Source organism: Podarcis tiliguerta, assembly GCF_965153285.1.
Source record: "Podarcis tiliguerta genome assembly, chromosome: 14".
Taxonomy (NCBI): Eukaryota; Metazoa; Chordata; class Lepidosauria; order Squamata; family Lacertidae; genus Podarcis; species Podarcis tiliguerta.
The window spans coordinates 20,909,809-20,925,989 of record NC_139547.1 but is presented as its reverse complement, the minus strand read 5'-3'; the positions used below and the strand labels follow the sequence as shown (position 1 = coordinate 20,925,989).

General features: G+C 44.3%; 1 protein-coding gene across 8 annotated transcripts in view; it reads left to right on the top strand.

The window, feature by feature from the left end:
* Window positions 1–16,181, top strand: part of AKAP13 (A-kinase anchoring protein 13) — a 240,291-nt gene that overhangs the window by 58,763 nt on the left and 165,347 nt on the right. For all 8 annotated transcript variants that reach the window (XR_014504561.1, XM_083411731.1, XM_083411734.1 and 5 more), the window contains 2 exons: window positions 538–629; window positions 15,014–15,057. Coding sequence is in view for 7 of the 8 variants with exons in the window: in XM_083411731.1 (XP_083267857.1) it covers window positions 15,025–15,057 (33 nt within the window). In the remaining variant the exon portion in view is untranslated. The remainder of the gene's footprint in view (window positions 1–537; window positions 630–15,013; window positions 15,058–16,181) is intronic.

Below are 16,181 nucleotides of genomic sequence, written 5' to 3'. Positions count from 1 at the left end.
ACGAGAATTACTGTTGGGTAAAGTTGAATGGTGGGTTTGTACCCTTTTCACTTTCAGAAAGTTCTTGCGATTGTCCCTTAAAAATTGATACATATTTATGTCACCAAAATGCAGCAGCTACAAATGCCAGTGTTGCCAAACTTCAAGGTTTGCAGAAGTACAAAACACCTTAGAACAACAACAACGACTTCCAGGGTATATTTATAAATAGATTAAATATTTCTACCTCAACCCTAATAATAATAATAATAATAATAATAATATTCCCCCAGGGAATATGAATTAAACAACCCAACTTTTGTTCTTTGTGTGTGTGTGTGTGTGTGCGCGCGCGCGCGTATGTTTAATCTTAATTTTCATTCTGTTTTGTTTTTCTTTCTTCTTATGTGTTAATAAAGTGAACGTTTGGTTTAAATACAAAGATGTTGAATTAATAAAGGATCAATATATATGCCAAACAGTTAAATAGACTAGTCATTGTATTGTTGGTAAGTTCCATGTTTTCTACTTACGCACAATGTTTTCTCTTTTCTCTAGGGCTCTGCCATAATTTATGGTGATCTGCTGTGCCTGATTCTTGGGGTTTGGCAGAAGTTGCTGGAGCTTGCATGCTGCTTCATGCAGTTACAGTAAGTTAAAAAACACACACACACATAATAATCTATACCTTTTTATGGAGATTTCCAATTGACCTGACACTAGATAGCCTGTTGACTGATCCAGCAGGTCTCTTACATTCTCAGGTGCTCATGCTGTAATGCATGTAATGAGCTGGGATCCAAAGTTGTGTCCAAGGGTCTTACACAGGGAAGGCAAGTCCTGTTCAAAGTAGACCCATTGAGTCAGATTCAACCAAGTTGCTGTGCTAGCGCAACAAGTCCCACTGGTGCAACTGTACATTTCTCCCCCTGCCTCTCCCCAAATGCTTGGAAGTATCAGGAAAATCCTCCAGAACGGAATTGGGGGTGGGGAGGGAGAACAAAAAAATAATAAAAAATAAGAGGCTGCTGGATCAGGCCATTGGCCCATCTAGTTCTCACAATGTTCTCACAATGGCCACCCAGATGCCTGGGGAATAAATCTTAAAGCAGGACCCAAGCAGGACTCCGTGGTTTCTAGCAACTGGTGTTCAGACTGCTTCTGTCTGCCTGTGAAAGAAGGGAGATTGTTTTGTCTGGTGAGCAGAAATGCTTATGCTGATGGAATGATCTCCTTAGTAAGCTTTTAAAAATTTATTGTGACACCGACTTCCACCTAAAGAAATAAAGCAACGTGGCTTAATTTAGGTCCATTCATTTCAATGTGTCTGCTGTAACTTGGATACAGCCCATTGACTTTGACATGCTCAGTGTTGATTTTTGGCTCTTGAGCAGCAGAACAGCTGGATCACACATTGCTTTGGGAAGCCCCTCCACCCCGCTGTGTGTCTGAAAAATCTTTTGTTGTGTGACATTGGGGGGACTATTATCAATGCCAAGCCTAAAGCACACCCCCACCCCTGGTGTATGGAAATTGCAGGACTCCATCAGGCCCAGTCTCCAGTCTCTAGGAAGCCCACTTTCACAAGGAGAGGGGATGCTCAACAGCTTAGATGGCTTTAAAAGACAAATTCGGTGACTACTAGCCAGGATTGCTTTGTATGGCCCCCAGTGTAAGAGGGAGCGTGCCACTGAATAGCAGTTGCTTGCATTCTGCTTGCAGATTTCCCATAGGTATCTGGTTGGCCACTGCGAGAATACGATGCAGGACTGAACGGACCATTGCTCAGATCCAGCAGGGCTGCTCTTAAGTACTTAGTCTTCCAGGTGTGGCAAGATAAATCTTGCTTCAATGTACTCAGTGTACTCCTTGTGAATTTGCACTCTGAAATACTTGTTATTACTTTAAACAAAAAACAACAACAACAAAACCCTGCAGTTTTCCAAAAAGCATTTAAACGGAACAGAAGTATGTTCTTGCGTTGTATGTTAGCTCTTGAAATATTTTGCCCCTGGCTGTACCTTATTTCACCCACCGCCAACCACATTGCTGGGCCAGAAGTGGAATCGGTTAGTTGGTTTTCCAGCCTGTCTGACCTCTGCTTATTCCAGCTAAAACCACTTCCTCCCCCCTATTTCTTGAGTGTTGAGTGGGAGGGAATGTTTATAGAGGGAGAACAGTGAGATAAATGCACACATACTCCCATAATCTCATACATGCACCTCATTCTCCAAGAGCCCATACTTATGTCTCCAAACAGCACCACTCTCACGCACAAAATCGAGGGACAGTGGTACCTTGGTTTAAGAACAGCTTAGTTTATGAACAACTTGGATTAAGAACGCTGCTAACCTGGAAGTACGTGTTTTGGTTTGTGAACTTTGCCTTTGAAGCAGAACATATTCTGCTTCATGTTGAGTGTGTTCCATTTTAAAATTGAGTCTCCCGCTGCTATGGGAAAGCACACCTTGGTTTAAGAACGGACTTCCAGAACTGATTAAGTTCGTAAACCAAGGTACCACTGTACTGAAGTGCAGAACACATTAGAACAGAAAATCAGAAATGTTGGTGCTCAAGATGGAGAATCCAAATGGTGCCTTTTCTCTCTATGGGTATAGTTCTCAGAGTGGTTAAGTAGTCAGTCCCTCTTCGCAGGGAACTCTGGGAACTGTAGCTCTGTGAGGGGAATAGAGTGTCTCTTAACAACTCTCAGCACCCATAACAAACTGCAGTTCCTCAAAATACCATGATATTGTTCTCAGAGTATAGTGCAAACTATCTCTGGTACAGCATTACTGGGGCTTCGCAGTTGGAACATATCACAACAAACACTTGGTGCGGCTGTATTCTGGACAAGTCGGAAGTTGTTTAGTTGTCTTAAGGAACTATTGAGTTGCTGCTTTATTTTCCAATTTGAAAGCAGATAGAACAAGGCTATGTTTGGAAAGGGCCACTGCATAAAAATAGTCACAGAATAGAGTTATCTAGCTTTGGCTTTCAGTTCCGCATACCTTTCTGAAAAGTAGATTGAGTCATCGCGGGCAGGCAATTGTGTATTCTCCGTTCAGCTATGTGCATCAATACTTGTGGTAAAACAGTGAGCATTGTGTTACAGATTCTGGACAAGGGAAAGAGGCTTATGACGAGGGTGAGCTCAGTCAGTATTATTAGAGCCAGCTGATAATCCTTTTACACACCCGTTACCGCACTGACAATATTTCTGCTTTATCCGAAACGAGAGTGCAGAAAGGGCAAGAATGGTGAGTGGCAGACAGTTGCTTCCTGGCAGGGTTTCTAAAATGGTGTTTGTGGGAGTGGGGTCTTTTGCAGAGTGGACAGAAGTGGAATGGAGCAGAAGAGCAAGACGCCTGGATTCAAAGAGGAGGAAAGCTGTTGCTGTCCTCCCTTCTCTCAGAGGATGGACGATAAGATGTCTATTGGCATTATTTACTTCTTGTCCCTGTTTTGTCTGCTTGCAGCGCTTCCTTGGATGAAGGAGCTGGAGGCTGCATTTCTAGGAATTTTGAGTGAGGCGTGTTGAAAACTTTGCAACATTTCTTCCTGGAACCACTTTGAGCTATTTGCAGAAAGATTATTTTTAGGCGCAGGGGAAGCTGCCTTTGTACTGACCATTGGTCCATCTTGCTCAGTAGGTTCACAGCAGTTGGCAGCAGATCTCCAGGATTGGGAGATGCCAGGGACCTTCTGAATGCAAAGTGAATCCTCTACCCCCTGAGCTTTAGCTCTTCTCTTTAAAGTTCTCATTCTCTCTCCCAACCCTCCAGTTTTTTGGTGTGTTTTTTAAAAAAACTGATTTGCTTAGGAATTCCTATCTGCTTCTGTACCAGTCTTGCAATTCTGGAGTTGCTGTTCCTGTTAGTTGTGATGAGGCAGCAACCAGTCACTGTGGCTATTAATGACTTGAGTGGACAAATGCTATCATGCAGTATAAAGCTATATCCTATATCCACATGTTCCTAAGAAGTATCTAATGGCAGGTTGAAGAGGATGGAGGTTTAAGCTGTGAAAGAGAGCTTCTTGGGAAATTGATGATGAAATTGAGGCGGTTGGCCCTATTAAGAACATTTTAGCAAGCTTAACTGAGTTGGTTTTAAATATAAATTAAATCTGCCTATAGTCGCATATAAGGGGCACGGGTGGTGCTGTGGGTTAAACCACAGAGCCTAGGACTTGCCGATCAGAAGGTCGGCAGTTCGAATCCCTGCAACGGGGTGAGCTCCCATTGCTCGGTCCCTGCTCCTGCCAACCTAGCAGTTCGAAAGCACATCAAAGTGCAAGTAGATAAATAGGTATCGCTCCAGCGGGAAGGTAAATGGCGCTTCCGTGTGCTGCTCTGGTTCGCCAAAAGCAGCTTAGTCATGCTGGCCACATGACCTGGAAGCTGTGTGCCGGCTCCCTCGGCCAATAAAGTGAGATGAGCGCCACAACCCCAGAGTCGGCCACGACTGGACCTAATGGTCAGGGGTCCCTTTACCTTTACCTTATAGTTGCATATGCATAAAAAGCAATTTGCTTAAGGAAAAATACTTCTGTTTTTAGCTATGTTACTGCCACTGCCACTTAGAAGAGGCATTCTGCCCTGCCTGTCCATGAGAGGGGGTTACCTCTTGTATAAGTGCACATTCTACCTATGTGTTTTTTATGTTAAGATTTGTTTGATACAGGTCATTTTTAAAGCCACCTTCCTGATTTTAATTAGTCAACCTGATTGTTGCAACCCTAGTTGGTACCTTGCACAGAGGAGATGAATAGGGTTGCAAAATTATAGCAGTGATGCTGTATGGGTACATGAAATGTCATTGTTGGGCAAAACGGAGCTAAGGAATTGCAGGAGAGGGCTTGTGCATGCACAGTTATGTGTGCTCACTAAGATGTGCAGAGCATCACTGAGAAGAGAGGTAGGCTAGAGTGTTGGGGAATCCAATGTGGTGTAGTGGTTAAGAGCAGTACGGTAGACTCGTAATCTGGTGAACTGGGTTTGCGTCTCCGCCCCTCCACATGCAGCTGCTGGGTGACCTTGGGCTAGTCGCACTTCTCTGAAGTCTCTCAGCCCCATCATCTCACAAAGTGTTTGTTGTGGGGGAGGAAGGGAAAGGAGAATGTTAGCCACTTTGAGACTCCTTCGGGTAGTGATAAAGCGGGATATCAAATCCAAACTCCTCCTCCTCCTCCTCCTCCTCCTCCTCCTCCTCCTCCTCCTCCTCTTCTTCTTCTTCTTCTTCTTCTTCTTCTTCTTCACTTGTATTTTCTAAGTACTGTATAATCCAGTTGCAGCCCAGACCAGCTCCTGTTGTAGGTGCTGCCTGACTACATTCTGGGTGGTGCAGTGCAATTCCCTTTGCGGCAGACAGGATACTGCTGGGGAACATACCTTGGTGCTCTGTGAGTGTTGCAGGGAGCACATCTTAAGAGTTGTTGGCTCTCATCAGGAAGCCAGAAACTGGGGTTGCAATTTAAACACGGAAGAGATCAGTTTGTGGAGTTCCTCTCAAAACAGTTCTGAAGAAGGCATAGGCGTGCCTTGCTTTGAACTTTAGTGCGGCCTTTTTGTAAAAATATTGTCTGCTTTAAAAAGCAGCTTTGTTTATTTTCTTTCATGTCTGTATTTTGCTAATGACGTTGGCCTGTTTTGGGTGTCTTGTGCCCTGATGATTTGCTGAGTCTTCCACCAACAGGTCTGAGCTTGAGCTTCTTAATCGAGAGGTCTGGAGGGTGGCAACACAAGAACAGGCCTTCTCTGCAGTGGCTCCCCGTCTGTGGAATGCTCTCCCCAGGGATGTTTGCCTGGCGCCTTCATTATACACCTTTAGGCGCCAGGCAATAACGCTCCTTTTTAACCAGGCCATACCCTTTTAAAATGTGGCTCTTTTTTGGGGGAGGCATTATTGAGTTATTGCTTTTATTTTAATGTTACATACTGTGACCCTTTTATGTGAACTGCTCTGAGACTTCCCGGTATAGGGCAGTACATAAATTAAATAAATCAGCAGCAGCAGCATTCTTCTCCAGTGTCCTATCTTCAGCATGATCTGTTCTCAGGGATTTTGAAAGTATTGCACTTTTCTGTGAAGGGTGCCCAACGAGCCAATGGAAGTTACTAGAGGCTGACCTCTTCTGTATCTCTTCAAAACAACAACAGATTTCAGTATTATCCAACACTGCAGCTCCACTGGCACAACACACCTTTTAGTGCACATCAAAACTTCCTTTTCCTCTTCCTTTCCTTTCCTCTCCAGGTGGGGGACCCTCTGGAGCAGATTTGGGGGTTGTGGTTGGCATACATACATACATACATACATACATACATACATGATGTTATTCGTATGCCACCTTTCCATAGTTAAAACCATGCTCAAGGTGGCTTACAACATGAAAAAACAACATAGTTACAAACATAACAAAAGCAGTAAAAAACAGTAAAACACCCCAAAAGACACAACTAAATTAAACAATTTCTACTATGTTTTTATATATGCTGAAAGCTGCCCATAGTGACTGGGACAACCCAGTCAGATGGGCAGATTACAAACATTGTTGTATTTTATTTTTATTATTCAATCATAAAAAGGTATAAAATAAAGATACAAAAACAATATCAAAACCAGCAACACTCCCTGCGCCAACAGAAACCCCTAAATAGCACTCTGTTCAGCAGTCTCAGCTTTTGTAACTAGCGTCAGTCAGGGCCCTCCCCTCTCAGGCCAGATGGACAAAGATCTGCAAGGCAGGGAGCAGGTCTTCCAGATGAGGTTGGACTACAACTCCCATCAGGCTTTGCTATTGGCTGCAGTGGCTGGGGCTGATGGGAGATGAAGCTCAGCAACACCTGGAGGTTCCCCACCCATGACTTAGAGGGTGCAGGGCCTGCTATGTGGTTCACACGACTTTGTCCCGAGCAGCGCATCACCTCTGTTCCTTTGCCCTTTCCCCAGCATCTGCCGCCTCCCTCTGCCTAATGGTAGGACTGACCCTGATAGTTGGACAGGTCTCTGTGATGTGCAGGGTGACAGCCAAGCGAGCTGGACCTCAGCATTGCTCTTTGTTGATCTTAGGGCATGCCCTGGGATGTGACCGACACTCCCCAGCAGTGTAAGATCAGCCATGCTATTGTCCTGGGACATTTGTCTGCCCTTACTGATTATTCTTTTGTGAGCCTAGCAGGAGAGCTTGAAAGACACTGTTGTAGGGAAATCAACTCCCCACAACCGCCTCCTCCTACCCCAAGACTCCTCCTGAGCAGGAGAACCAAAAAAAGCCAAACCCTTTCATGCTCTGAGCAGCCACTGACAGTGATCATCTTCCCTTGAGGCTCTGTAAACATCCTTGTTAAACGTCAAGGATGCAACACAATTGTTCCTTTGTTTAGACTTTAAGCTTGCATCTCTCACCTCTTTTTTCCCACCACCCATCTGTGGTCTCTTCCTCTACTTCCCCCCTTCCTTTCAATTTTTTTTTTTGCTGCTTTGAATAGCTCACTTATAAGCAAGTTCCACTTTTGTCTCTGTAACTGTTTTGCCCCAGTGAGTTTCCCTTGCATAACTTCCTTTGGACTACTCTAGACGTAGTCCTTTCTCCTAGACATCGTGTTGTCATCCCTTGTCATGTGGCCAAGTCATTTGTAGCCAATAGCCCTGGTTTTAAGAAAGTTCTACGTGTGATTACATAATGAATTCTGTACCCAGGAAATCCAGCTTTTGCACAAAGAAAAGCTAAGTTCTGTGCTCTGTGGGGATGGGGGAGAAATTTGATTCAGTTCGCCTCTAAAGATGAATCTGTCAAATCCGCACTTTCTGAAGCAACATGAGAACCAAAACACAGTCATCCTTCGAAATTGTGCTTGTTTGAATTTCGCAGTTCTCCAACCAACCATTGTTTACAAAAACACATATATTAGGTAAAAATATACCTACAGATGAATATATTAATGAAAATAAGATACAACAACTCACTGTCTAAAGAAAAATTGCTTGCAGAAATACGTACATTAGTCAAAACTGCATAGAAAAATGATGAGGAGAAATTTGCACTAAAGCACTGGTGAGTTTTCATGAGGATTTTATAAACCACAATTTCTTGCAGAAATTTGGAGAACTAAGTTTAAGATTGGAAAAAGTGAGTAACTTAGAGAACAAAAACTGACAGATCTTGCTATCCTTAGTGCTCACTATAAATTTAGGAAAAGTGAGCATTTTAAAAAATGTTTTTTGCTTTTCTTCAGTTTTTACATCCAGAAAATCTGGGTTTTCTGTTACTGGGGAAAGGCAAGAAACTATTCAGAGCACTGAATCCCTGCCCCAAGATTTCCTCAATAGAAATCTTAACTCGTCTGCATGGGTTCTTAGAATCTGGTAAGTGTCGCTCAGAAACTTTCAAGTAAATATTTGCAGCCACAAGGTCTAGATACAGTGGGCGCTTGGGTTGCCAACGTGATCCATACGGGATGCACATTCGCAACCTGCAGCGGCGCGTCTGCACACACACAGGTTGTGATTCGGCACTTCTGCGCATGCACAAAGTGCAATTTAGCGCTTCTGTGCATGTGCAATCGCCGAAACCTGGAAGTAACCTGTTCCGGTATTTCTGGGTTGTGGCGGTCCGTAACCCAAAAAAACACAACCTGAAGTGGTTGTAACCCAAGATATGACTGTACTTGCTTTCACATAAAATGATAGCTGATGTTCCGAAGCTGAATTCTGAATACAGTTTCATATTCTTTTCTCCCATGGAATTCCAGCAAATGTCCAGCCCTGAGTACAGCTGTGTTTTACTATGTGCAAACCACAGCCCCTGTGTATGATGTTCTGTCACCCATCCCAGTTCTCTTCATATGCAGACTGGTTCTTAAAACTTGTGCAACCTTGCCACTGGTTTGGTGTTGTTTGCTCCTTCTTATTTGACCTCAGCACCCCTAGATGACCTGTTACATGCTAATTGGGTAAAAGTCTAGTGTATCTGCATACAGTACTCAATGTAATTCTTTTGATATCGGCCACTTGGCGTGTCTGCTAAAACACGGAGATCAGAAATGTGTCCGGTTTCTCTTCACTGGAGATTTTGTCCATTAAACGAGTTTAAACAAAGCTCTTGACTTACATTGTGTTGTTGTTGTTTTTTAAAGAAACAGGTTATTTATTTATTTTGCAACACATGGGTTTTAATGTCTCAGTTGGGAAAGTTTGTTTCTTGCTGAGATTAGAGGAGTAGATCTGAAGCTGGGTCTAGGCACCAGGCTCTTTGCTGTATATTTGGATTTGAGCTTCATGTGGAACACTGAAACGTAAGATATGGAGGGCACCAGGTTGGGAATGACTGGCCTACACCGATTTGGCAGCAGATCTTCACGGTTTCAGGTAGCGTTCTCTCGGCGCCCTCCCTGGGAGATGTTGGGGATTGAATCTGAGACCTTCTGCAGATTCTCTGCACTAAGCTGCAGGTTTTCCCTGTGCCACAAAGAATCAGGGATGAATGGGTCAGACTCCTCTTGGACAGAGCTATAATAATGCCTGAGAATGGCTTAATTCACATTAACCATGAGCATACACAATCAGACACAACAGGCTCCCTCTTCTGTGATGTTGGTACACTTCAGTGGGTAGCATGTACTCAGCCGGGGCTGAGAGTTTGTAGTGATTCTGCAGGAGCACTGAATAATGTAGAATGTGGTGTTTCTGCCAAGGCTTCAGTTTTCTTGGGTTTCATCTCAAAGGGGGAAAAAAGAGCAAAGTTTTTAGTACCCCTGCATTGTGATAAGATGCAGCTTGAGCAATGCTTATTAAAACCAGAGGTAATAGAAATGTGATTTGAAATTAGGCCTCAAGAGGTTTGTCACTTGCTGCCCTGCATAGCTGCTCCTTACCTCCCGCTGATTAGCAAAACCCAAATACGCAAGTTGTGCTAATTTGCGGGAAACTGACTCAATTTGTAGTTTTTGCCCATTCCAAAACTTGAATATTTTTAGCTTGGAAAATAAACAGGATACACAGCTCTGGGTGTATTTACAGTCATACCTCGGGTTGAATGTGCTTCGGGATGAGCACGTTCGAGTTGCGCTCCGCGGCAACCCAGAAGTAACGGAGCGCGTTACTTCCAGGTTTTGCCGCTTGCGCATGCGCAGACGCTCAGAATGACGTCACACGCATGTGTAGAAGTGCCGTCGCTGGTTACGTTTGCTTCTAGATGCAAATGGGGCTCCGGAACGGATCCCGTTTGCATCTAGAGGTGCCACTGTATACCGAAGATGTGTACCATTTTATACTAGTTTAGCTGTCATGGATTCCACTAGAGAATTCTGGGAAATTTAGTTTGGCAGGGTTGCTAAGAATTCCTATGGCTTCCATCCACCATGCTTGGGGCGTGTGAATGGTTATTAAATCTTGTTTAAATCAGTAATACAGATGCCTGCTAAAAAGAGGACAAGGTCCTGTTGTGTTGTGGCTTCTTCCAAAATTTGAAAAGGAAACATTTTTGGGCATTGTCATGCAACCCTTCCTAAAAATAGCCTTAATATTTTGGATGGAATGCTTTCTTATTCACAGTGCTCTATTCCTTCCCATAAATCTCTGCATCCTGTTTCTGCAAGAAAAGAAAAAGATGATGTTACCAGAGCAAAGAATCTGTCTTGTTAAATGTACCAGGAGCAAATTGTTTGCGTAGTACGTCTGGCAGAGAGTGAAATGGGAGAATCATATAACAATTGTATAACACAGCAATACTAATGCCATACATGGAGAAGTTTTATCAGATTCTGAAAACGTTTAAGGAACAGTTAATAACTGAGGTTTGCATGAGCTACGAGCTATCAAGGTAAGAGGCAACCAAGTATGGTTATGCTTTTGAAACTCTAAGGCGTCCCTGCGTTTGACAAATCTTTAAGAGGCTTGTTCAACTTAGTGTTTCTTAAGAAACTCATGCAGATGCCCAAAGGATACTGGAGTGCTTTTTAAATACACGAGTTTAAAGTGATGCTGTTTTTTAAAATTGCTTTTTCATTTCCGGCATTGAAGCATTAATAACTTTGAATGAAAAATAAAATTAGATGGTTTAAACAAGGAAGTGGGGTAGAGGAAAAAGCAAACAAGTTAAGCTATAGAAAAAGCAGAGGAAGTATTATCAGTCGATTATCAAACTCCACAATCGGGTAATAACCCCTGATCATTGGCCATTCTTGCTAGGGCTAATGGGAGATAAGGTTCAATTACATCTGGAGGGCTGAAGGTTTCCCATTTATTGGAACCAACCAAAAAATTATATTCTTAGTTGTTCTTTGGGCTAAACTTAGTGTGACTTAGTGTGAGATGCATGGAGTGCAAAGGATGCTAGTAGGGGAATAGTAGAGCGGAAGGCAGGGAGGCCAGCAGTAGGGGGCGCCAGAGTAAATGGCTAGTGGAGAAAGAGCCTATGGTTGGTAGAGCCTAATGATTCTAGTTTATTCTCAATCTTCCTTCCTGCATTCTGCAAGGGCAACATGGAGACCTGGCTGATAGTCAGGACCATCTCCTGGGCTGATTGTAGCCAGGTGAGGATGGGTTGGTGACAAACTGAGGTTGGTGGGGCTGTGGCTCACTTACCCATATGTATTAGCCTTCACTGATGGAGAGCCTGCTGGCAAGTTTTGCTTAGTCTAATGAAGTAGCCGTGGATAGTAGGGAGACTGAATGTGATCAGAGCAATGTGTGTGTGTACTTAACCCTATATTCACACAGAGGAAAAGTGTAGCTCAGAGTCCTGGCTCCTGCCCAAGAATAACAGCAGGTGCACTTTCTTGTAAGTAAAGAAGCCAAGCTTTATTCTAGCAATTTAACAGTGCAAACGCAGCAAAAGCAGGAGAGCAGGAATCAGTCCAGATGCCCTAAGGCTCCAGTGATGAGGCAAGGATCAAAACAACTTAGGAGAAGTGCTTCAAGGTTCCCCAATCACAGTTCAGGGACAAGGCCCAGGGATCAGGATTCCAGGATCTGCTGTGTGAGGCTGCATGGCTGTTCCAACAACAGGTCCTGTCTACCCGCCAGGCAGTGTTAGAAACGGAGATACGAAAGCGAGGAGCTGAACGGCACCTTAAACCTAGGTTATTGGTGCAACAATGGAATGTCTAGGCACTCTTTTTTAATAACAAGGATACAAAGCTGAAAATGAATGACCCGCAGCTAAAATGTTATGTTAATTTTTCATATGGTCTAGGCCACATCTGAAGACTTCAAAAAACAAAGCCATGCTTTCCCTGCATGCACCCCTAATATTCCTATTGAGGGTCCCTTCTGCAGTCTTCAGAGAGTGGCTTGGAAGTCGGGAGGCAGAAAAAGCTCCTCCTTTCCTTTCGCTCTGTAGACAAGTAAAAAAGGCTCCATAGTAGCTTACATACAGTCAATTAAAATGAAACAGTCACTGCCCACAGACTTACAATCTTAAAAACACAACACACAAGGGAAATGGAATAGGGAAGAGGAAAAATCAAGCTCAATCGCCAGTTCTTGAACAGTTGTTCTTACATGTACCAGCTTGCACTGTTCAGGGGTAGGAGCTGGTCTGCCATATCATAACTGATGGAGTAAGTAAGGTCTGTTTCCCATCTCCCCTATTGATGCAATCTGATGGAAAGGCAGAGTTTTGGGGTCTTGAGCTTAGAGTTGCAGTGTGCCATGGGGCAAATTATATGCATCACATGTTTATACCTGGGGAAATTGGTTGTTGGGCAACAAAGAAAACTAATAATCAAATTTGTGACAGATTCCAAAACAGATGGAAATTGGATTTCATATGCTGGTCACTACAAAGCAGCTGGGGGGGGGGGGGAGGATAAAACAAGTGGGGGGGGGGTAGACCAAGTTTCCATGTTGTGCAGACCTTTTTTTATATAGTTAGGGTGGTAAACAGACCAGGGTGGTGGTAAGTGGAGATGGGTGCTGTTGAAGCCGTTATTTTTGCATCTTGCTGAGAACAAGAAATACAACAGTGGTTGTTTCCCCATACCTGGGAACACAAAAACTTATTACCCTGTAGTGTCTCCATGCTTAGACATAAGTTCTTTGATGGGCAGTGAAGAACTCTGTGCGTGTTTTTTTTTGTTGGCCTAATAAAAGTATTGCCTTTATAATGGATTTGAGAATACTTCTTATGGACCATGACTTTACTGTGTGACTCTGGAAGTAGCAAATAGTGTGCAGATATCTGCTGGAGGATTCTAACCTTGAGTCCTTCTAACAAGGGATAATGGGTGGAGGTGGCAGTGCCTTGGGCATTTGACACCTTCCTTTAGGGCTTTAAGTAGATTAAATCATTTCAGAGATCCTGATTTGATTAGGTTAGAGGTCAGGCAGAAAGAGGCAGCTGCATGTTCTGGAGATCCCGATGAGTTTCTCTCTTGCATTGATTCAGTATCAGTTGAGGTCAGCAAATAAACACACAACTATGTTGTCTTGTGTGCCTAAAGTTTTGCTTTGCATATTCTCCCAGGCAATGTGGACATTCTTTTAGTCAGGATACTAGGGGAATACTTAAAATGTTTCTTGTTAACCAGTGATAGGTTAGTTTTCTGATAAGTTAAGCAGATGGCGTGTGGGGAAAGTTGAAAGTGAAGTTCCTAATGGCAGCTATTGGCATGCTCCAGACCTCGGCCACATAAAAGGTGCTTGCAGATTTCAAGACCCCTGGTTTTGTCTTTGCTGGTTTTTTTTGCATCTAGCAACCCTGGAAGGTGAGGTACATTTGCATTGACAGGTGTAGCTGTCACATTCAAAGGCAGCTAGTTGAGAACTGTGACTTAGGTATGCATCTGTGTCAACTGTGATTGTCAATAATGACTTTAGGATTGTTCTCTTAAGAAGAAGAAGAGGAGTTTGGATTTGATATCCCGCTTTATCACTACCCTAAGGAGTCTCAAAGCGGCTAACATTCTCCTTTCCCTTCCTCCCCCACAACAAACACTCTGTGAGGTGAGTGGGGCTGAGAAACTTCAGAGAAGTGTGACTAGCCCAAGGTCACCTAGCAGCTGCATGTGGAGGAGCGGAGATGCAAACCTGGTTCACCAGATTACGAGTCCACTGCTCTTAACCACTACTCCACACTTAAGGGTGTAAATCTACTGTATTTTTTGCCCCATAGGACGCACTTTTCCCCCCTCCAAAAATGAAGGGGAAATCTGGGTGCGTCCTATGGGGTGAATGCAGGCTTTCGCTGAAGCTTGGAGAGTGAGAGGGGTCGGTGCGCACCGACCCCTCTCGCTCTCCAGGCTTCAGGAAGACATCTGCAGCCTAGGCAGCCCTATGGGAGTTCCCGCAGGGCTGTCTAGGCTGCGGATAGCAGCCTGCTGCCGGGAGCGTGGGGCGCCCTGAGGCAGAGCGCCCGGCGCGCCTGGCAGATAGCCGCAGCGTGGGGAGCCCTGCGGGAGTTCCCGCAGGGCTCCCCTCGCTGTGGATAGCAGCCTGCCGCCCGGCGCGCAGGTCACCCTGAAGCAGAGCGCCCCTCGCGCCGGGCAGACATCGGCCAGCCCCACAAGCTCTGGGGACAGCGGGGAGGCGCAGTGCCGCCATCCTGCTGTTCCCCGACCTGGTTTTGGGGGAGAAATAAAGGAAAACATTTTTTCCTTTATTCCCCCCCCCAAAAAAACTAGGTGCGTCCTATGGGACGGAGCGTCCTATGGGATGAAAAATACGGTATATATTTCAGCATTTTGTTTCTTGAAAACCTTCAAATGATGTTTCTCTAATTTGTTCCACTGTGTTTGACTAAAAAAAACCAAAAACCCCAACAAAAACATTTGCCATTGAGAAACTGAGTAAAATAACACCTTCAAAGTATTTTTAAGGATGACCATGAATGATCATGGAAATAATGTATGAATTTTTAGTGTTTGTTCTTTTTTAAAATATTGGACCGAATCTTGTGAAACCTTAACACATAAGCACAAGCTTTTATGTGCTAGATTCCACTTCATCAAGTGGATGTTATTTTTGTGATGTGGATGTTGGAAAATTATTCTGATAATCCTTTTTTCTTTTTCCTTTCCTTTCTTTTTCAGCGTTCTGGGTCATGAAACTTAATCCACAGCAAGCTCCGTTGTATGTGAGTAAAACTTTTTTACCTACTTTTTCCATCCATGTGGGTTATTGGAACTAAACTTCGATACTCTTTTTACCTAATGACCAAATGTCCTTTGAAAATCCATGCCACTGAGAAACAATTGCATTTGTTTGAAATTATAGTATTGTTGATGAGAAGTTAAACTGGACCCAATTCCAAGATTTACTGAAAGCAGCATATAATTTAGAGTACAGTCGTACCTTGGATCCCGAATGCCTTGCGAGTCGAACGTTTTGGCTCCCGAATGCCACAAACCTGGAAGTGAGTGTTCCGGTTTGTGAACGTTCTTTGGAACCCGGAAGTCCGACACGGCTTCTGATTGGCTGCAGGAGCTTCCTGCATCCAACTGGAAGCCACGGCTTGGTTTCTGAACGTTTTGGAAGAATTGAACCTTGACACCTTCTGCATGTAAAGGAGATGTACTACCACTGTGCTCTGTTCCTCCTTCATGGCTGAGTAGGGATTTGAACCTTGGTTACTCAGGCCTAACCCCTGCACCATACCGGGCGATTAGTGTAGGGTTGCCATACGTATGGGATTTCCTGAATATATCCGGAATACCGCAGTCATAAGCAGCGTCTGGGTGGAAATTGGCAAAATGTCAGTGAAAATCCCGACTTTTGGCAATGAATGGCAGTGTCGTTTTTGCCAATTTTCCTTAAAAGGGCCCAGAAATGTCGTCTTTCGCTATTTGGACAAAGAAGCTCAACAACTTTGGCAAAAAATAAAATTTCTCTCTGGATTTTAACCGTTTTAAATATGGCAACCCTACTGTATTTTTCGCCCCATAGGACGCACTTTCCCCCCTCCAAAAATAAAGGGGAAATCTGGGTGTGTCCTATGGGGTGAATGCAGGCTTTCGCTGAAGCTTGGAGAGCGAGAGGGGTCGGTGTGCACCGACCCCTCTCGCTCTCCAGGCTTCAGGAAGACATCCGCAGCCTAGGCAGCCCTGTGGGAGTTCCTGCAGGGCTGTCTAGGCTGCGGATAGCAGCCTGCTTCCCGGAGCGCCGGGCGCACTGAAGCAGAGCGCCCCAAGCACCGGGCAGACATCGGCCAGCCCCACAAGCTCTGGGGACGGCAGAGAGGCGCATCCCGCTGTTCCCTGA